General features: G+C 39.8%; 2 protein-coding genes and 1 long non-coding RNA gene across 18 annotated transcripts in view; 1 reads left to right on the top strand and 2 right to left on the bottom strand.

The window, feature by feature from the left end:
- SH3RF1 (SH3 domain containing ring finger 1) overlaps nucleotides 1–769 on the bottom strand; it is an 82,411-nt gene extending 81,642 nt beyond the window's left edge. Inside the window, exon 1 of one of the 3 annotated variants that reach the window (XM_064417678.1) lies at nucleotides 627–769. The gene's annotated coding sequence lies outside the window, so the exon portion shown is untranslated. Of the gene's footprint in view, nucleotides 1–289; nucleotides 524–615 lie in introns of those variants that run through there. The other 2 variants (XM_064417681.1, XM_064417680.1) reach the window with 2 other exon arrangements.
- Nucleotides 770–775: 6 nt separating this feature from the next.
- On the top strand, nucleotides 776–19,997 carry LOC135299151 (uncharacterized). 2 transcript variants are annotated; one of them, XR_010361200.1, is made up of 5 exons: nucleotides 776–911; nucleotides 9,039–9,122; nucleotides 12,024–12,978; nucleotides 15,484–15,606; nucleotides 16,398–19,997. It is a non-coding gene; the product is annotated as an uncharacterized LOC135299151 (long non-coding RNA). The 2 variants fall into 2 exon arrangements; XR_010361199.1 differs by lacking the exon at nucleotides 15,484–15,606 and having other exon boundaries at nucleotides 780–911.
- The window catches only part of NEK1 (NIMA related kinase 1), a 42,546-nt gene continuing 37,607 nt past the window's right edge, over nucleotides 17,453–22,391 (bottom strand). For all 13 annotated transcript variants that reach the window (XM_064417665.1, XM_064417666.1, XM_064417674.1 and 10 more), the window contains 4 exons: nucleotides 22,044–22,255; nucleotides 19,867–20,000; nucleotides 19,458–19,590; nucleotides 17,453–17,632 (listed from right to left, as the gene is read on the bottom strand). In XM_064417665.1, the coding sequence (XP_064273735.1) occupies nucleotides 17,619–17,632; nucleotides 19,458–19,590; nucleotides 19,867–20,000; nucleotides 22,044–22,255 (493 nt within the window). In that variant the 3' untranslated portion in view covers nucleotides 17,453–17,618. The remainder of the gene's footprint in view (nucleotides 17,633–19,457; nucleotides 19,591–19,866; nucleotides 20,001–22,043; nucleotides 22,256–22,391) is intronic.

Raw genomic sequence — 22,391 nt, forward strand, 5'->3', positions numbered from 1 at the left:
TGCGTATGCAGCCACAGAGGCAGGGGCGAGCCCCCAGCCGGCTCCAGCTATGTAGCGACGGGCTGGGGAAAGGGAGGGGGAGAAAAAACCACAATCACCACTAAAGAGCCCCCCTAAAAAAAAAACCACATTCTGCGAGAAGTCACACCAGGATGCTCCGCGGGCAGAAAAAGCCTTGCTGACCTCGGCAGTGCCCAGCGCCGGGCCAAGTTGAGCGCCTCCCCGCAGCCCCCGCAGCCGCCTGCGGGAGCGGCGCCCCCGGCTCCCCGGGCGCTCGTCCCGCACCTACCTGCTCTCGGGCTCCGCGCCCGGACCGCCTCCCCGGTTCACTGCTTTATATTCCCCTGCTCCCCGGGGGAACAGCGACCCGCAGGCGGGCGGACACCGCGGCGGCGGCGCGCAGGGGTCCCTGCGGGGACACGGGGCGATCGGGGACGGCTCCCCGGGAGGCGGGGGCGGGCGGGGGGCACGGCGCTGTCACCCCGCCTCAAGGCGCTGGGCAGAGGGAGGGAGGGGTCGGGCCCGCGGCCCCTCCGCCGCACCGCGCCGAGCCGCCCCGCGGGGAGCGCCGGGGTCCCGGGGGAGCTCGAGCACCGCCCCCTCCCCGTCCCTCACCGGGCTCTCACCGTGTGGCCGCGCCGCCCCCGCTTTGTTCCCGTGAGGAGCTGCCGCCGCCGGCCCCGCCGCTGCCTCTCCCGCCGCGGCAGCGCCGAGACTCCCGTGCCCTCCCCGCCCCGCCGCGCAGGGGCCGCTGACGCGAGGCGCGGCACCGCCCCGCCCGGCACCGCCCCGCCGAGGGGCCGCGGGCAGGGAGCGGGGGCGGGCCCGGCGGGTGCCCAGCGGCAGCACCGCCCCTCGCGGGCGGGGATGGGGCGAGGGGCCGCCTCGTCCTCCCCGCCATCCGCACCTCGGTAGGTGCCTCGGGCAGTGGCTGGGGCGGTGGGAGAGCGCAGGCGGCTTCCTGGGACAGGAGGAGCAGGCGCTTCCCCCTGCCTTGTGCGTTGGGGGCAGCCCGGACGGGCACCTGGGGCTGCCGCCGTCTGCATGGGGGCGGCGGCGAACGAGGAAGAGGGACAGAGGGAGGGAACGAGGGTGGGTGGTCGCTCGCTCCTCGCAGGGCTGCCCCCGCTCGCTGTCTGTGGTAAGTCATAGCCGGAGCTCCGGCCTGCCGCTGCCAGGCCCCACAGAAGGAGGAGCCGCAGTGCCCGGAGCCCGCGGCGGCCCGGCCAAGGAGACTCCTCATGCTGGGCGGCCTTGTGGGGGGCCAGGGACCTCCGTGAGCCTCCCCCGGCCGTGCGCCCGCAGCTCCCGGCCGTGAGGCCGAGCCCGTTCCCGCTCCGGGGGCGTCAGGGGCCGCCGTGCTGGGCACGGGCCGGGAAGGAGACGGGGCTGCCGTGTCACGTCCATCGCTGCCCTCGGGTGCGGCTGTGCTCCCTCGGGCATTTGCTGAACGCTGGTGGTAAGGTCGAGTACAGCGTGTTCATGGGCATGGTTAGTGCTGGACTTGGCAGTGCTGGATTAACAGTTGGACTCGCTGATCTTGGAGGTCTGTTCCAAACTAAACGGTTTTGTGATAGGACTGCTTAATTAAATAAATTATGCCAGAAATTTGGTGAGTGCCTCTCTTCACACACTCCCCCCACACACACAACCACACACCTCTGTATTCAGGATATGATGCACTTGCTTGTGGGATGTTTTATGTGAGATACTTCTCTGCAAGACTGTGGGAATGAAGGAGGAAGTAAACCCTGAGATACATACAAATTACCATAAAACAAAAAGAAGTTAAAGCATGCTCTTTTTAAATCAAATAAGACCCCTTGTCTATGGGTGATGAAAAAGCTAAGTTTAAGATCCAGTTATTCATCTTGCCAACTGCAACTCAAAAAAGGAAGCAATCCAGAAGTTTGTGTGTAGTTCTAGCTTTCAAGTTGACCCTAAGAAATGGTATGAAACTGTCAGGGGAGGTTTAGATTAGATATTAGGGAAAGGTTCTTCCCACAGACTGTGGTTGGGCACTGGAACAGGCTCCCCAGGGAAGTTGTCACAGCAAAAGACTGACAGAGTTCAAGAAGCGTTTGGATAAGGCTCTCAGATATGTGGTGTGATTCTTGGGGCTGTCCCTTGCAGGGTCAGGAGCTGAACTTGACGATCCTTGTTGGTCCCTTTCAATTCAGGATATTCTGTAACTTTAAATTTGCTGTAATCCCTGCTTGAATTCTGTGTGTATATGTAGAAACACTGCCTTTTTTTTTTTTTTTTTTTTTTCCTTTTTCATGCACGGATTGTGTAGGTTTGGATAAACTGATAGTGTGACAGTCTTCTCTGTCTTTCTGGATATGCTACTTTGTAGTTTCCAGTAATGATATTCACTGATTATTAGGATTTCCAAGTAAGTACTCACTCACACTGCATCTCTAATATTTTATTTTACTTTTCAGTTGTAGTAGTGGAAATATTGAAGCTGCTAAATATGTACAGTTCATTAAGAAATAAGGTTTCCTCCCCCATGAATTCTGGAGTTTAGGAAAACTGATACAGATGGGTTTCTGGTCTATGTCTGTGCTTTCCAGGGAGTATCGTAACATAAATAGAAGGGTATAAACATCTGATACATAAGAATATTCCGATGTCTCATAGTGTTCCTCTATCTTGCCATGTCAGTGCTGTTGCTACAGAAAAAAGGATAATCAGTACATTTGAAAGAGAGACTTGTTGAATCTAAACAAAGTCTCATCTCAATTGGATTTCACTTTTGGACTTAGCTTCTTCAAAAGATCTCATGGTAATAATTTGCCAGCCTTTCTAGCATAGTTTTGTAAGCAAGACAATTACTGTTGTCTAAACTTAGTTTGCTGCCTAAGGAATGTAAAATATCTATTAAAACAGTAAAGGAATTTACAACACAAGTGGTGCACCAGGGAAGCAAGATGAAAGTTCAGGGAAGCAAGATGAAAGTTCAGGGAAGCAGGATAAAAAGATTACCCCTTTATCAGGGCTGGTCTTTGACAGTGTTTTATGTAAAGTCTGTAAAATACTAAATACATTGTGGAATACAAACCAAAGCAGTAAACACTCTGAAGAATATCAGGTAAATATGTTACTTCCTGAGCAGTAGCTGTAGTTAATTTTCAAACAATTATGATCCATGTAAAAAATGTGGGGGTGTGTGCAGATGTATGCCACTGCCCTCTTACGCATGAAGTGTTTGACTCAGAGAGGCTGGAATACTCTGGTGCCAGCACTGAAAGGAACAGAATCGCTGTTACATTGAAGAATTTATTCTTTCTTGCTGCCAGCTGTAAGCAGAGAATTGCACTCGTTGGAAATCTTTAGGTGAGGAGGCCTCACTTATTGAAATCATCCCATCCTTATGCACAATTCATTAGCTCCTTGTACAACTTTTACTAAGTACATGATGCAAAGGGCAGAAGTCCCTTAAGAACACAGATTTGAAAGATGAGGCCCTCCTAAATTAGATTATTTTTATATGACCACTGTTTTCTATAAAACATCTAGAATCATAATATGTTTCCAGATATTCTATCACATTTTGCAATGAATTATGGGAAGAGGGGCTAGGAGATGCACTCTGTACTCACCTGTATCTAGTTTCTTAGGAAATTTAATGGATAAGTAGTATGGGTTATTTCAGAATTGCACATTTTTCAACATGCAAATCTTCAACATAAAGACATTTGGTAACTTACATTTTGCCCTAAATACACTAACACACTACAGAACAACACCAGCTCCAGTCTTCTTTCGAATCCTACAAATATCCCTGAAGATTGTTACCCTTGACAGCAGGGATAATCCATGTGCCTGAAAAAGTCATGTTAGCACTATATATATTTAGAGTAATAAAACAAAACTGAGTGCCATGTAGAGAAATGCAAGCAAATGCCTGCAAGAATAAACATATGAAGCTATAATTAATTTATTTTTGAATTCCATCCTGAAAGTCTTCAGATAACTGCAAAAGGCTCAAACATAATAAGACTTAATGGAACAAGATGTGTTATGCCCTATCAGAAAGAAAACACAATAGTGTCTTGTGGCAGTCATAGTCTGAATTAATTTTATTTGTAGGTTCATAAGCATCTTTTTGTTTTGAGCTACATTTTTGTAACAAAATATTTTTAGAGATTTTTTTTTTTGTTAGTTTAGTCAGAAAGGATCGTGTTTTTTTCATTTGTAATGTCCACATTAGCCTGTCTTTCCCATTCAATATAGATCTCAAGCACAGACCAAAAAGGTTAATCTTGTAAAACGCCCCCTGGAGATATGGTGGCAATCCCCTTTCAAAGGCCATGCAAAATTCCTACTGACATCCCTGTAGTGAAAGTTTACTGCTGATGGCCACACTGATGTTGCTGGCTTTACATTGGCAAGCACAGCATATCATGAAGGATGGCCCATGGCCAAGACGTTCTTCAATGGCTTAATTTCTTTTTCATTAAAGATTTTTTTTTGGTGGTTTTGTTTTCATGTTTTTCAGGAAGGTAAGGGGGATAGCAGTTTAGTTTTGTTTCGCTGTCTTGGTTTTTTTTGTGTTTTTTTTTTTTTTTTTTCCTTTCAATTAGTACCAGCTTTAAATTATCTAGCTCAGTTACTGTCAGCAATAATTCCAGCAGCGAGGACCTCAGCATGGTTGATACTGATCCAGTTGGTTTGCTGGCAAACTGAGTTTTGTGCTATCCTTAATACACTTTCTGGGTTGTGAGCTAGTTTTAACTACATCAATGACAAATGTACTTCAAGGCTTTTGCATCCTGCCAGAAGAATCTCTGCTGTTCTGGTATTTGTGAAGAGTTTGGAGAAATGAGTTGTGAAACTAGAAGCCCAAATGTACCAACAGCACATTTTTATGCTGTGTTCTAGGCATCCAGCTTTCTTGAGTACAGTATCGCTTGCGTATTCGTGTTGTAAGCGCCAGTTCTCCCTGATAAGGTGAACCTGGGATTGTAACTTTGTACATATTGCTGCTATTGCAATAACTTAATTTGAGTCACATGGAGGAAATGTGCAATACAAAAAGTGTCTGTGGCATTAAAGAAAAAACATGTTACAACTACTCAGTATTTGGGTGAGCTTTTTGTTACAAGACATTCCCACCAGGTTAGTCACAGGAAAATGCTGGGTTTATAGGCACTTAATGATCCCATAACCTAGCTGCATCATTCAGTGCTGTACCTTATAGAAATGCAATAAGTTGCTGGGTTATGTAGTTGGTCAAGGACTTGATTTAAATGTTCATTATGTTGATGGGAACATTGTGCCTGCATCTCATTAACCAGTAAGCTTGAATTTGCCCTTACTACAAATAAGGTTAAAAGAAAAACAAAGGAGAATGCATGTTTGAAGAAATCAAGCCAGATGGTACAACTGTGAAGATTTTAGAAGAGGAACAGAAATGTTAGAATCCATTCTTAAATAAGTTTATTCCAAAATCAGAATATCTTTTCCCTTCTTACCATACACCTGATAAGCTGCAGACCTAATCTGTGAGGCTGCAGAATTGGTGCTAATACTTCTTTGTCCCTCTAGAATTAGTGTTCTCTCCACAAGGGAGATTCTGGTGGGGACAGAGCACACCAGCTTATGTGTTGTTGTGCTCTTGGTATCTCCCAGCCCCATTAAGGTCTGGTCTCCCAAAGATTTGTAAGTGATTCAGAATGTAGTGTTAGAATTATTGACTGCCCTAGACATTTTAGAATGCTTACATGCTGTTTTAATAGTTTGCTATATTGTTAGCAAATTGTAAGCTATTAAAAAGCTATTAGTATTTTCCCCACTTGCAAGGGCTGCATTCCAGTCACAGGGTAAAGCTCTTTCATATGAACAATAAACCACTAAACATATAAATATTGAATTAAAACTATCATGTTACTGATTCTAGACTGAGATCAGGCAGAACTGTAATAAACCACTTCCAGTGATAGTGAGCTGGAATGACTAAAGTCCAGTTTTATCTTTGAGAAACACTGTGACAAGTGTTTTGAGCTTTGGACACCCAAATGTGTTCAAATCCACAGATGAGATGAGTTGCAGCACCCAAACAATTCTTCTTTTTAAATAAGCAAAAATATCGTGGAGGATATTCAACATTCATCAAAGTTTACTTAGTCTTCATTACCACACCTAATTACCAAAATGTCTGAAAGAAACTGAATGTCTGGAGACTGGATACTTGGCACATACATTTTTTGACCAAAAAAAAACAATTAAAAAAAATTTTTAGAAATTTGCAATTTTAGATAGGAGAAAGAATTGCTGTGGAGAGTCAGCAGCACTTTTGCATGTGGGCTGTGGAGAGGAAAGGAGGTTGTGGGTTTTAGGAGATGATCTATCATGTCAGGCCTACAATTCCTAAATTCTGCCTTTTGTTATACTTTGTATTTCTAGAAACAAAATACAGCTTCACTCTCTAAAATCCTGTGAGAAGACAAAGCTAGTCAGTGAGTTTGATGTACAGGGAAGAATTCACAATACTGCTATTTTATCAAGAGGGGTCCTTCAGTCAAATTAACCCTCCAAGGACAAACATCTTCCATGGCCGAAGCCTTGGGTGGAATAGGGTGGAACCTCAGTAATAGGGTGGAACCTCAGATCTATTCACACTTTCACACCAAATAAATCCTTAGAGCATATTAAGCATTCTTTTCAGTCTTTCTAGATGAAAAATTTTCATGTCCACTCAGAGTATAGGCTCTACAGCAAGGTGATGTAGAGGATTTTATTTCTCCTTTGGGCAACTGTATGACAACACAATGAAAATTCAGAACTTTCTGCAGGTCTTAACAAACACCTTATCCAAAGTGTCTTATTCCAAGAGAAGTTATTGGAAGTGCATTTACAGAGGTGTAACTCTTTAAAACCATTTATGCTTTTGTGGTCATGAAAGCTAAAGTGTGACAAATGTGTAGCAATAATGTATCTGAAGTGTGGTTCCTGTTGTTTTATGATGAGTCCTGCAGTTCCTCCTACTGTCCAAATCAGGCAATCTGTTGAAAAGTACCATAATCCCTTCACCTGAATCTCTTCTGTAGAGAGAGTTGGTTTGGATTTTGTCCCAGAAGAGTCTGTAGCTGTTTCACTCTCAGACTTAGGAGCAGGGACTGGTAAGATGCTCCAGGATAAATATGTGACATCTTTCCATGTCATATGGATTCATGATTAATGGATTCATGAATTTCATTAAATTCATGTGTCTTTACAGCAAAATCTACAAGAAGATTAAATTCTAAACTAAGTTATTTTAGAATTTGAAGTGCTGCAACAGTCAGTTTGATAGTTTGCAAAAAAAAAAGAAGAAAAAAAAAGTTGTCATGTTAGTTCTTAAAAGCATGCACAGCTAGATTTTTTTTTTCAGAGAGATTTATTTCCCTAAAATAGCATTTTCTTACTAAAAGTGCCTGCTGGGCAGAGCTATGTGACAGGCAAGTAGGATTATCAGCATGTTTACTTTTCAAACATCTCTGCCACACTTGAATAGTTCTGCTGTGGTGTCATACATAAGCGATGAGATAGGTTGTGTAAGAGTTTGTGTACTAGGATATAAAAAATTAAAATGTGTTACAGCATTTAAAGTGCACTACCATTTTAATTCCAAACTAGTCAAAGCAGTATCCTTACACCAAGGGAAAGCATTTTCTTTGACTTTAGTATCCCTTTTTGAAATGTACCCTCATCTCCAAGGAAAGTTGCGGCCCATTAGCACAAATTAGGCCTCTTGGTTGTCTGAATGGTACAGAAGCTCCTTTACAATTTTGGTTCTCTGCATTTCCTGGTACACTTGTGAAAGGATGTAGGCAGAGATTTGGATGTGATCAGTGTACCAGCCATGTACCATGCCTTTGGCCGTGATATCTTGGAAGCGAAAACCAAGGATTTATGACGTGGCTTGACTATGAAGGAAAGTTTTTAATTACATTGGGATGAAAGTAAGGGAATAATGGGACAAGGTCCCTAGTGATTTTTTCACAGAATCACTGTAATTCTGCTACCACAGTTCTCTATAAACAGAGAAATGTAGGAAAAAGGACCCCAAAACTCTCTTTGTTCAAAATAAGATTAAGGAAGTGAGATAAATTTATGGAGTATTCATGGCACTACTTTGGATTCCTTTCATACAGCTTGAGACTTGGATTCTAAGTCAATAAGGACATTGAGACACAAAATGAATTCTCTGAGGCTGCTAGCACTACAAGGCTATATAATCACTCTGGGATTGCCAAAGATTTATCTTTTTTTTTTTTAAGATTTGTGTCACTTTCACTCCCACACATCTGGCAAGAGAACTCTGCACTGGCTTAGCTGAAAAATCTTATCTCATAGATCATTACTAGCAATAAATTCCAGCCTTTGTGCTTACTTATATTGTCCCAGAGCCTCAAGTCACTAATTTTGTAGAACTAGGAATGTGGGCTGTAAAATATTTACTCACTAGCATGCCCCCACCACCAAAAGAAACCCCAATCCCAAAAAAACCATGTCATGCCTCAAAACCAAGCCTCAAGCTCTTTCATTGTGAAGTCAGCTTTGAAAATGTAAATCACTTGAAACTGGCTCTTGAGGCCAAAGAAAACAGGCAGCTGGATTCCATCCCCCAGCTAAGAATCAGCCTTTAAATACATCTTAAAAAGACACTTTATATGAGCTACAGTCAAACTCATTTTCAAGTAATGTTTTCCCACGTGTCCCAGAAAATGCAAACAGCAACTCTGTGTGTAGATGGACTGGGGCACTGACAATGGGTAAGTGTGCCAAAAACCTGCAAACTGCTAATGCAGTCCTACCACAATTCTTCTCTAAGGTCACACCTGTGCTAAAAAAACAATGTATTTTTAATCCACGTCATAGTCCTTACATATAGCTAAAGCAGCTGTGCTCTAAAGACCTGTCAGCAAATGGCATGTACTAGGTCTTTTCCTGCATACTAGTTCATATTGGTGAGCATTTTTTCTGGTATTGTCTTCTGGAAGCGTTCTTATTTATGGGATTTATTGTGCTGATCCTCTTCTATATATCAGGCATGGAGAACATGAAGGCACAGTTACCTCATACATGGAAGACTTGGCAACTTGTGGCAAAAACGACTGGAAAGATAAGAGAAGGTAAGGCAAACGAAACAAAGACTGGCACAGATGCATTTATCTCTACAGGTTCAATTAAATAATATGCTGGAGAGGAAGCAAAGGAACAATTCCAAGTACTAAACTACAGATCTCCAGTTTAGCAACCTGTCTTCTGGAGTAGAATTAATCCCACTATTAATCCTACTATTAAAAAGCAGGATCAGAGTTAATAATGACCAGCAAGTGTTACTGGGCAGCAAATGTATTCTCTGGGTGTGGGGGAGTATGGTATGGAGACATCTGAGGTATAACATACACTCATATCTCTCTATTTCAGATTTCAGAGGAAAAATTGGCAACTGGCTTATAATAAAACCAGAATATTTTCCAAGAGTCACAACAATCATTCTTGAGTAGCTTACACTAGCAAAAACATGGCAGAATAACCAATCAACTTATAATGAACATGAAATGCCTTCCCCTTTGTTTTGATAGGACAAATTAATGTTTTGACTCTAGACAGTGTTGCATAACATGAAATGTATTAGTTTTAACCAATATACCAGCACAATCCAGAAATAAGTTGTAACTTAATTTTTGGCATTTTTCAGTTTCCCCAGTGACTATTAGTGAGTGCCTGGAAGTGTTTTTTAATCAGTCCTGATACACATTCACATACCCAGTCATCAAGATTGAGGTTAATGCGTTATAGCTGCTCTGGGAACCTTAACTCACTTGCATTGACTTTAGGAGGATTAAGTCAGAAACAATACTATTTTAATGCCATTTTTTGTATTTACTTGGCAAATACCCTTGTCAACTTAAAGTTTCCCCTGGGAGGTGTCAAGAGGTCACTGAAATTCTCCTGAGCAAAGGAGGGAGAGTGGTTGAAACCATGGCTTCCATGCTGCTTCCTTCAGTATTTTTCTTCATGCCATTAGTGCTGTACTCGGCACTTTCCCCCCTGCTTCCATTGGAAGAGGGAATGAGCAAATGTAAAAATGTTAGTGAGAAATGGAGGGAAGAAACATAGAAAAGGCCTCCCTGCTGTTTTATTTGGCTACTTCTAGGCCACAGTAACAGTAAACTTAGCCACAGAAAATTAGTATAGAATATATTGTCTAGTATGCACAAGAACTCCCAGATGCTTTCAGAGCATTTTTTCCCCAGTTCATTCTATTATTCTACACAGTCTTCTGGCCAATGAGCACAAAGCCTTCTGACCTCTCTGTTATCCTATGGCAAGAAAATACAGTTCCTTAAAGCTGCAAAAGCATCAAGATTTCCAGAAATGAGGTACCTGCAATTTCCATGACCATCAGCATAGTTGTGAGCTGCATATTCCTCAGATACCACTAAGACAGAATTACAGAATACAGGCTTGCCAGTCTTCTGAATTTCAGCTGAAAATACCTGAGTTGAAATGTCATAGATAGCTTTGTTAAAGCTAGTGACTGTAGGAAGTGATCTGACCTGTGTCATGCTTTGGATTAATGTGATCCTCTAACAAGCCCCCACGGTTTATTGTGTGATAAGCCAGGAAATTACACAATTAGTGAATTATTTCAGTTATATATTTCTCACCTTTTTAACTGCTGTAAGGTAGAATAAAACATCTGTGGGAATTTTGCCAGCAAGTGAAAACAAAAATAGTGCTAAGTAAATACGTTACAACTTGATTAATGCAAGATAAACACTATAGGCTACACAGCTTTTGCTCCTCAGCAGGCCTATTTCACATTGTATGTTCATACATAAATTTCTCTTACTAACACTGCACAAGCAGTCTGGCACCATCCTTGACAGATGAGCTTTAGGAACTGTTACAAAGTGGTTTAAGTTATAGCTCCATCTGTTATATCCCATCCTTCTGATGGAGATTGTGTTCACTGTGGCAGAATAAGCAGAATGGAAGATGTGTTCATATCCTCACCAACTGCAGCTCAGAGTCTGGTGCCTTGGCTCACACCCATCTTCTCAGCACTTTGATCAATGACGCTCTGCTTCGTGCCCGAGTATGAGGGTGGGCGAACATTTCCTTCTGCTGGTCCTGATAATCATCAGCAGAGGGAAAGAACAGACTGTGGTGAACAGGAGAAGCTTAACAAATCACAATGGGATCTGACTCAAGCTTTCTTTAATTTTACTGGGAGGAAGGAGGCCTTTTAACAGTGCTTGTCCCTGCTCCACTATTGTTATGTACAGCGAGATACTGGGGGTTGTGGTGGAAAGTCTGCCCATTATGGATTTGAGCAAAATAGTTACTACAGTATCACTTTGTTAACAAAGGTTGTGGGCCAGGACTGAACTGGGCTTCCTTTCCCACCTGGCAATGGGTGGGACCACATGGTCTCTGGAGTCAGAGTTTGTTGAGGTTTCTGGACAAAGAGGATTGGCCAATGTAGAGAAAGCAATAGTGGTTGTCTGAGGAAAGGTGACAAAGCAGTATTAAGTGAATACAGTGATTTAAGTTACTCAGGGCACTGTGATCATTAACTAATGTACTAAAGGCCACAGTGGAACTGGATACAGAGGTTACTGCAATCAGGCTTTTCCACAGGTGGAAAAAAAGTGCTATATTACTAAGCTAAAGATCACATCAGGGATATTTTAGTGCCATTGAAATAATTCTCATATATGTAACAATAAGTACAGGTCTACTAAATAAGGCTTTAAACTACTGAGTATAAAAAAACCCAAAACTCATATTTCTAATAATTAAAAGACATAAAAGTATGTTCAATGTTATGTCCAAATATACTCTTTTGAGAAGCTCAACTGTCATGGACTTCATATTTTGGGTTTCTCTTACAATGTTTAAAGAGAAATTAAAATACTCCAAATGGCTATGTAAGTTATCAAAATTAATGTCAGTGCGAAAGGATCAATTCAATGTGCTATAATTATGGCAGATTACTGCATTTTATTTCTATCTTTCAGACATCATTATCAAGAATTGTTACAGATTCCCAGAATAAATGAGGTTGGAAAAGACTTCTTGAGATCATTGACCACAACCTTTGACTGAATATCACCATGTCAGCTAGGCCATGGCAGTAACTGAACGTCCAGTCTTTTCTTAACACTTCCATACAAAGGAAGAAACAGAATTTAGAGGAAATATAACAGCTACAGCAATTTATAAAAAGCAGTTTTAAGCAGGGCTCAAGTCAGTAGAGCTCCACAACAGACAGAGTTGTGGCTCATACACCTCAGGCTTTCTGTCCTTTGTCTATCCACATCAAATCAATCCCTTCAGAAAAAGGCTACATACCTTAGTTTTGCAAAACTTCTCTGATAGCATTTGGAATAGTTGTAGCAGCAATAAATCAAACAACAATAAGAACATTTGACTGCTGATGGGGAAGCAAATAGGAGGAAAGTATGGCATTCCTGTAGTATTGCTTGGGATTTAAAATTTTTCAAGAGAGACAGAACCACAGTCTTTTAGCCTACAATTTGAATTTAAGGAAGTTTTATTCTATATCAAGGACACAGCCAAAATGCATGCTTCATCCCTTCCCCTAGGGGAGACATTACTGTCAGGACTGTGTGCAGAATACAGCAAAAGTTAGGGAATGTCAAAGACCCAACTGGTTCTCTTCTCCTCAGAGCATGTCTGCATCAGCTCAAGCCACAGTCCTATTTAAATCTGAACTGTATTTTTTCCTGGCTGACTTCAGTCCCTAAGGGAACATCCATCAGCCAAGAAGAAGTGGATCACGCAACGTCCCAGCCTCACACTTGATACAGTCAACCTCAGGGTGACTTGGGAAAGAACTGTCACAGCCATCCTGAAACTAAGCAATTGCTGGAGTATTCCCACTCTGCAACCTGCCCATGACTTTGGCTTGTGTTGTGCAGCTGTGAAGAAACTCTCCAAGTCTTTGGCTCTGTGAGTTCTCTAAACTGTATTGTTAAAAAGAGAGTGAATGGAATTGGCTAAATCCCATCTCAGTTTAAAAATGTCTTGGAAATAAAATCTGGAAGAGTGCAGCACATCAGAGATGCTCAAAGCAAGCAATTTAGGAGCAGCAGCTGAACTCATATATATATATACACACATATATGTACATACACACATATATGTATTTACACGTCTCATAAGTAACTGCAAATTAATATATCTTTGTGGAAGCAGCTCAACTAAGGCTTTAGTTGATGAAGAAGTGTTTTTAAGACTCTTGCACAAGCCAACCATTCTAAGTGCTACAATTTGAACTGATGAACTCATCAGCTCAGCTGGAAAACATATCAATTTAGAAATGCATTTGAAGTGCAAATTGCATTAACACACAAATTTAATTTACAGGAAGCTCTTTATGGGTTTTAAAACTACTACTTAAACTATACAAATTGCTCCATTTAAACTGCTATGACAAAAATGGCAGAAAATGTTTTAGGAATGGTAACCATTGATTTCTATTTCACGCTAAATTTGAGTCTACATGGTTCATGAATGAACAAATGGTAAAATAAGACTTGAGAAAGCACACGATTATTTGAAAAGAAAAACATTTAAAAGGATTGAAAAGTTAAATTTCTGTATTTGTCTTTGGTTTATCACAGCTAATAAAATTATGTAGAGTGTAGCCTTATTTGAGCTTTGATGTGGTGCTTTTAGTGGAAACAGAAGTCAAATCAGTAATTTAGTCAGGGGCATGTTTCTACCCCAGCCTCTGGCAAAGGGGAAGATTATACCAAGCCCGAATATACATTTCAAATGTGCTAAAAGTGTGATATTTTATTTAAATTTGCATTTAGTCATTTGGGGAAACCTGACATACCCTGCCATAAAGCTATAAGAGAGCATCCAAAGCAAGGCTACAAAGATGGTGAAGGACTGTGAAGGCAAGTCATATGAGGAGCAGCTGAGATCACTTGCTCTGCTCAGCCTGGAGAAAAGGAGACTGGGGGGAGACCTCACTGCACTTACAACTTCCTCGTGATGGGAAGAGGAGAGGCAGGCACTGATCTCTTCAGGCCTGAAGTTGTGTCAGAGAGGTTTAGGTCAGGCATTAGAAAAAGGTTCTTCCCCCAGAGGGTGGTTGGGCACTGAGCAGGCTCCCCAGGGAAGTGGTTACAGAGCGACCAGAGTTCAAGGAGTGTTTGGACAATGCTCTCAGGTACATGGCGTGATTGTTGGGCTCTATGATCTTTGTAGGTCCCTTCCAACTCAGGATATATATATATACTCCGGGAAAAAGAATGCAAAGATTTGCAAACAGAAAAAGAATTGCATCTATGGGTATTTTCAGAAAATGCCCTTGTACAAGGAAATAAATTGCGAATTCGTGTCCCGGCTCAGCCTCGCCGTGCTCCCCCCGCAGGTCCCCAGCGCCAGGCGGCCGCACCTTTCCCGCGGCGCGGGGCCCTGGGGCCGCGCCCGCCGCCACCTGGCGGCTGAAGGGCCGCAGCAACACCCGCAGCCCTGCCTTCCTACGAATTCGGGAAAAGTTTTGAAGCTTTAGAACAATGAGTGTTTGAGTAAGCACACAGCATTTATGCTCACATGAGAGCAAGAGAGACAGAGAAGCAGTAAAAGCTGAAGTAGGAATTACTAATAAATAATGCAGATTTCTCAAGTGCACGAAGAGCGTTGTTAGGAATGTGGTAGACTGGAACTTGATTTAAATAAGCCATTCACTTACCAGATCACAGAAAAACCTGTGCTCTGCTTTGGTTCACATTGCCCAACCAGATAACGCATTTTTCTGAAGTTTCTTCTAGTAGTAACTTCAAATGTGCGCTCATCAGAGTTCAGCAAATTGAAGAACAAAAGCCTCTTTAAGCTCTGTTCTTCAAAGGTTTTAGGCATCGGTGCTCCCGGTTGAGTACTGTCTGTACCTGTTCAGCTCAAACAGCTCACTGCTGGGGGTCTTACTCCTTTCTGCTGATGGTTTTTTGCTTGTTTGTTTTGGGTTTTTTAAAACTTTCCTCAACTGAACTTAGGAGTTGGCTTCAAGGGTCAAGAAGTAAGTCTGAAGACAGAGACATCAGTGTTATATAGTTCACAGAATAAGTTTTTTATGAAAAATACCATTCCATATTTCAACTAGAACTACAACAGAAAATTCTTCAAGGTGAATGTCATATGCACAGAAGCCAAATGCTTAACTAATTTCAATAAATTGCACACAGACCAATTAATTATCTTGCAGACACACTGTCCCTGATGTCATTATAGAATATTAAATATGGATTTAACATTTCAGATGAAAGTATTTCTTTTGCAGACAAACTTATTTACTGTGTCAGTTTTAAGTTAGCTTTTGAGGGATTTCAAGGATATTCAATCTTGAGTGGCAGGTTTGAAGATTATTCTTAAAAAGCTGTCCACAATCTACATGTATTTTTCAAATTATTAATTGGTAAAAAGCTCTGTTTGTAAATCTTTCAGTCTGCAGATTATGCCATGTTTCTCACCAGAAGCAAGCCAGTACACTGCATAAGAAAGGAAGACCGTCAATAATGATACGCTTTCAATTTAAAAGAAGGGAACATGGCCCAATCCTTAACTTCAGTAAGACTACCACCTTAAGGGGATTCAAAATCATAGAGGACAGAATATACCAGTTGCGTATTTTGTTGTTTCCATGCACTTATTCTATATTATCTTAAATCTAAAGGTTTTGAGTCCTCCCTTCCTCCAAAGGTGTGCAAGCTATGACTTGAAAAATCAAACCCGAAAAAAGAAAATAATTCAGAATCATTATTTAATAGAGTCTTTAGGGTGTATTTGCTAAAAGTCATGAGTGATGCAGCTCATGAGGACCATCTCTCTGAATAGATTATGCAGCAGTGGAAAGTGGAATGGATGAGAAACCTGGTAAAAAGTTTACTGTGGGAAGTTAAGAAAAAGGAAGTAAAGAAGGAAACTGAATGAGAGAAGAAGCAACATAGCCCAGAACCAACACTATTTCCAAGAACTGATCATAATTCCTCACAAGATGGAGTTAGAGGTGTTTATCAAAGAAAAAAGGAATTAAAGAATAATCTATTAAAGGCAATTTTTTATTCTTATTATTAACAATTTTATTCTCACCGCAGATTCCCACAATACTGCTGAACTAGAATAGGTTTGGTATTTGTCTAAAAAAATTTAACCCTTTTCAGTGGGCAAAATTTTAATAATGACACCATAAAGCAATTATACAAAAAACATGTACATATTCTGACAGTTTAAATAATAAATATATATATATATATAAATATACTGGTTTTTACTTCGTGGAAAAGCAAGTTTTGACAGTTTTAGATTGAGACTGGTTGTAGCTGAAAAAAAAAGAAACCAAACCTATTTTTCTTCAACAGGGCACTTGGAAGTTTGACAGTTCATCAAATTCATAACAAGAGACTTACTGTAATGGATAAACCAGTAAAAATGCAGAGATGATGACTCGAAACAAGAGAATCCCTAATGTCTGCCCTGTATAGTACTGCTTCGACACAAGGAACGAGGAAATGTGTGTCAGAAGAAACCTGGTTTTGCTTGTAGGGCGGTGGAAACCAAGCTGTACAATACAGGAGCCAGAAGATGTGAAGTATTACACAGCACTTGTGGCTGCAATATTTCATTTTCCCCTGTGGCTGTTGGAGCAATGACTAGAACACTCAAACGTCAAAGGTAAACTGCAAACCCTCCCCTTTTTCAGTTCAACAGTGTAGTACATCATCATTGACCAGATTACAAAATTCAAGAGAGGTAAAGAACTGGGATTTTTGGGAAGGGGAAGAAGAAGCAAAATAAGAAAAAATTTTCAATAAAGAGTATTCTAGGTCCAAATGGATTTTACAATTCCAACCCCCGCCCCCGAGACATTTCAATGATGACTTATGTTCCAGTTTTCCCGAATTAAGAAACACCATCAAAATATTTCAGATGTGACAGAAGCCTTCAGCTTCAAAATACAATAAAAGTGAAATGCTTGAACTGGACCACTAGATTAAGATACTATTAAAAAACCATGAGGGTCAATAAAAACAAAACAATTTCTTTGTGTAGGTGTAAAGAAAAGCTACTTGAAGTATGTAAGCAAATAGCTAGATGTGAGTACTTCCACAACACAGTAATGCTTTCAACCGTTCAACCATACCAGCTATCTGTTCATACGGCAGAAGTTCTGCTTTAATTATAGGTCTCAGTTTTGTATCAGAATATATTCAGGTATTTCTTTCTCTGTTTCTTTTGAAATTTGAGAGCTTACAGGTTTGGGGGTTTTTGGTTTGGTTTGTTGAGGTTTTTGGGTTTTGTGGATTTTTTTGTTGTTGTTGTTGTTGTTTGGTTGGTGTGGGTTTTTTAAAATTTTGGGCACTTAATATTTAAGGAACACATATGCAAATCCACACAAGAGAACTCTAAAGGTATCTCAGTTTAAAAGGCATGTTTTTTCTCTTTGTCATACAATCAACATTCTTTTTTGAAGTCTTGCCTCTCCTGCCCCATGTTACATTCTCCACTACGATTTGTTTTTCAGCTGTGCGGACTTCGGACACCGGTGTGTAGTAAGCACTAAGGAATTTCCTGAGTCAGGTTCATTCATCATTACCTGTACAAAGTAAAAGAAGGGGAGAGCAGTGTGAAAAGGAGAGACACACATAGACACAAGTGAAGCTAGGGTTACAAAACAATCTAAAAACCACAATTTGGTAAGCAATAACACAAGAATACACTAAGTCTGTCACCCATGAGGTAACTGTGACCAAAGCTGCCCTAAAGCACTACACACAAATATTGAACATCGTGTCATCTTGGATTAGTGAATTTAAGATAGTTGCACCTCAAGTGGCCTGCTTCAGTTACAACAATCCTCTTAGGAAAGAGGAACAGAGATTTTCTCCCAACATTTCTTCTTTGAAGAGTATAAGGCTGTTGAGACAGAAGCTCACAAAGATCCTTCTATCTGTCACTTGTCCTCTATTCACCCCTATTAGCATAGGACTTTTTAATTCAAGTGTGTGAAATGTACAGAATTACTTTTTCTTATCATTTTTGGACGCTACCACAGATTTGTAAAATACAGAATTAGAACTGAATCTAATAAAAATAGCCACTTGTTAATCAGCATTTTGCCAGATGAAAGTCAGCTCATTTTAATAGGATTCACTCAGACAACAGCTTATAATTTACATGTCAACATTTCAGCAAATTTTCATTTAAGTCTTTTAGTACTAGTTTTAAACTATCCTTAAAGCACAGTAGCAAGCAAAAGAAAATGGTGACACTCTAGTAACCATTTTCTTCTAATTTTACATTGCCAGTCTTTTGGGTACTTGAGAAATGGACTACTACAGTGCATCTTTCCACATCTGCCACTAAATCAAGAAATTGTGCCTGAAAAATATTTTTCAGACATTTCTCAGTTGCACTTCTCTAACACAGCATGAAAACAACATGGAAATGATTGTTCTTACCTAGCAGTTCTATATCAGTAGAAAAAAAATGGGGAGAATGTAATTTGGATTAGAATTGAAAAAAAACCAAACTATTATGCTTTTCTAACTAGTTTTAAGACACTCCCCCAAGTATTCACGTATAAAAGACATAGAAAGCTGTACCCTTACTTGACCTAGCACTACCAATGCAACACATTTAAAAGAATTTAAAAGATGCAGAAAGTACATACTGGTTAACATGCATTAGAATATTTTTTTTAAAATTGAAATGCATTAAAGAGTGATCATTGCACATACTTTTAAAGCCAATACATGATGTTTTTGATTTCTATAAAACTAATTAAAATTTTAGATTTCTTCTTTTTCTCCTCTCCAGTGAAGACTTTCACCATTAGAAATCTAAAAATACATAACTGCAGTTAAGTTATTGACATGAGAGAAATGAAAAAAAAACCCCAAACTATTCCATTACTGATGGTGGTCTGTGTGGTTTTTCAGAAGTGTGACTCTGAAAGATGGAGCAACATCCATCTGCCTTGTAACCTCTGCTAATCTGGGCAGGGCTCCAGGGCAAAATAAATTATTTTCATGTATTACTGAAACACTGAATCAGATAGATGGTACATACAAATCAAGGTCTTCTGAAAAATGTAATTACAGGATAAAGAGCTCCATGAAATTTCTGAAAAGGAGTGATGGTGCAATCTACTGAAAGTAACATTTTAGAAAGCATAGTACTATTTTAGCTAGAAGTTCATTCATTCTTAAGATAAAATTGATTTTGATTCTGCAAGTTTTGTGCTGAATTTCCTTTCCCCATCTATGAAACTGTTTTACAGAAATTAAATAATTATATTGTACCTTTTGTAGGCCAATTATTGTTACAGTTGACTGTACATAGAGTTGACTGTTGCAGTTGACTGCAAGTTGTTAAATCAGAATGGTCAGCAAAGTTTTGCCAGGATACACTGAGATTACCTTCTTGGTAGGCTCCGTCTGCCATTACCAGATGAAGTATTTTGGCATACAGGTGTTTGTGTTCATTTCCAAGAGCAGTCTGAACTACGGTTGAACAAACATCAATATTTTCATCTTCATCTTCGAGTATAGCCTAGTGGAAAGAACAAACCATGTAGCCAAAATTAATATGGGTATAAAATTAAATAGTTCAAATCTATTAAATGAAATTCATGGTTAACCCAGATTTTCTCTTTAATCCACTGGCCAGGCATTTTCTCTGATAATATTTTAGTGTGCCAAAACAGATAAAAAAACTATAGAAAAAACCTTTTACTCTAGTTACACAAAGTAATTAGTTAACTGGTACAGCAAACAGTCCTAGGTGCTTGTTTCTTCAAAGATTTCCACTTGAGCTTGTTCCACAAACCTTTATTTTCTCATAAACTTCAATTAATTTATCAAAGCCTATTTCCTGCTCCAGGTTATATCTCAACTCTTCTAAATGGCTGAAGATACTATCACATTCTTCACATTCGCTGGCAATCTCTCCATCACTATTATCTAGAAAGAAAGAAAACAACAGTAAAACCCCCTCAGTTCTCCTACATTCTTAATGTCGTTTCTAAATCTCTAAAACAAATATCCTTTAAAAGCAACCAAACAGGTAAGCTCAGGAGCACTAGATGATGTTGGCAGATCTTCTCACAATGTGCAGAAAATAGGAATAGTCCCTTTTTTGAAAAAAATCCTGAATCCCAAATGGGAAGCATTTGGCTATCCCCACTAAATCCCCACTCTGACAATTAGCCATAGGGGTATTCAGCCTGAAGGCAAACTAGGTATGGTCTTAAAGGATAATTTTAGTTAGCAAAGTAGGTCAAGTTCCATACCACCACTCTATAAATTTCTGAGGTGAAACTCATGAAGGGTTTGGCAGCTGTCCCACACAAGGGAAAGGAGTTCCTTAATGAAGCAGCTGTCATCTAGCAAAAAATGAGGACATGTATGTTACCCATCCATTGCTTTCTGCCCTGAGATGCATCTTGTTCCATGAAGCAAGTCTAAAAAACCCAGTGCTAATAATAGCTACAGAGTTTCTTGTTCTTTTATAAGTGCATCTCCTTTGTGTAGCAAATTAAGTGTGCCAAGTGATGGAGTAAGATACAGGAGAGAAATCAAGACCATTTTGCTTATAGGCTTCAGAAACCTTGAAAATAGGTTTGTAATGGTAAAACACGAGGTTAATGTAACAAAAAGAATGTTTTAAAAAATACAAGACAGAATCCCTACGTAAAATTCTATTGTAAAATGCGGGAAAAAATACTTTCTTAAATAAGCATTCAAATTTGGAAAGAACTTGTCTACATGGAAAAACTTCATACATTTCAGAGTGTATAATATCAAACCTTTAACTACTATTACGTGGTAGATCACAGACTTCATGAAATAGTATTAGAACTCTACTACATACAATTCTTATATATGACTATGTGTAAGGTATAGTCCTGACCAAATCACATCCTTCATTCAAGTATCAACCACCAAATAAATAACAAAGTATCAATAAAATAAAAAGTTGTATATGGGTTAAAAACCCATTAGGTTATTTCTAATCCTCTATTTAACACATAGATCTTGAGCAGATTTTGTCTCAAGTTCTATCCGCTACCCTTTTGCAGGCTGGCCTGCCTTCCTCCCTGCCCCAACAAGGAAACTTGAAATTCTTATGGAATATCTAGAAGGCAGGACTCTGGTATACACTAGCACTTACAACAACTGCAGAATCACAGACACAGATAGTATTGCATGTCATCGGTGTATAACATCAGCACTGCCACAAAATTAAAGACATTAACAAAGTTTATTTCACCTTAAAATAATTATTGGAAGGTATTATTAGATGTTTGATTTGTTGAAAATTTTCTTCAATAAAAATTACACAAAAGCTTTGTTCTAGATAATGATTTTCTGTATCTTTTCATAACTATATTTTTAGTTACACTTCATTTTACAGCAAGAGTAAAATACTTCAATTTCCACAAGAATTGAAAATACAGAAATGAAACTTCAGGAAGTTGTGCACAGCTAATGCAAAATGCTAAAAGCAGTAATTAATTTCTCTGTCTCACTTTTAGTCTGACTACATTAATACCTAATTTTGGCTAAGGACAAGGTGAACAATTTCACGTTCCTTGTGATTGCCTGTTAAATTACTTAACTATAATTTAAGCTGAATCCCAGATACTCCAGTCATGTCAATTGCTATTTCTTTTTCACACTTACAGCCATGAATTATTCAAGACCTACAATGCATTCTGTCTTTGATATTGCTTGAAGCCAAGTTTTAGACAATTTAGAGAAAAAGGCCCTTACCATCACTACCCAACAAACAGCCAAGCTTTAATTTGCAACATGCAATGTCACTTAGATGTTGACCTTAACATTCAGAAAGTCTGAATATAATCTGATTTTTCTAACCTATGTGTAAAAATTATCTATTAGAGCTTTACTTTGCTATAAGTTAAAGAAGCTAAAACATTATTCTTTATTTGAATTTTTAACATGAATAAATAACTTATAAAACAGGTATAATAGATATTATACCTGACTGCCATTCTTCATTAAGAGCACTTTCACTGCTGGGGTTATTTTCATCTCCTTCATCCAGCTCAGTACCATTTGTTATGCATTCCATGGCATTAGCCTTTAAAGTAGACTCCTCTTCTTCACTCAGTTCCTCACTAGGCTGCTCCCTAAGCAACTGTTCCATTGAATCCCGGAGCTCCTGCAAATCTGTATCTGTCTCTCCAAACATACTAAAGAAATGTGATATAAAGTTTATATAATTAATGCTTTGCAAGACAAACCCTATAGAAAGAGCTAATTTCTTTTGTTAGCAGCAAATTGAAAAGCCAGTCTAGATGGAGGGGGAAAAAAGAGACACCCTCCACC

This window comes from Passer domesticus, chromosome 4 (genome assembly GCF_036417665.1).
Source record: "Passer domesticus isolate bPasDom1 chromosome 4, bPasDom1.hap1, whole genome shotgun sequence".
In the NCBI taxonomy this organism is placed as follows: Eukaryota; Metazoa; Chordata; class Aves; order Passeriformes; family Passeridae; genus Passer; species Passer domesticus.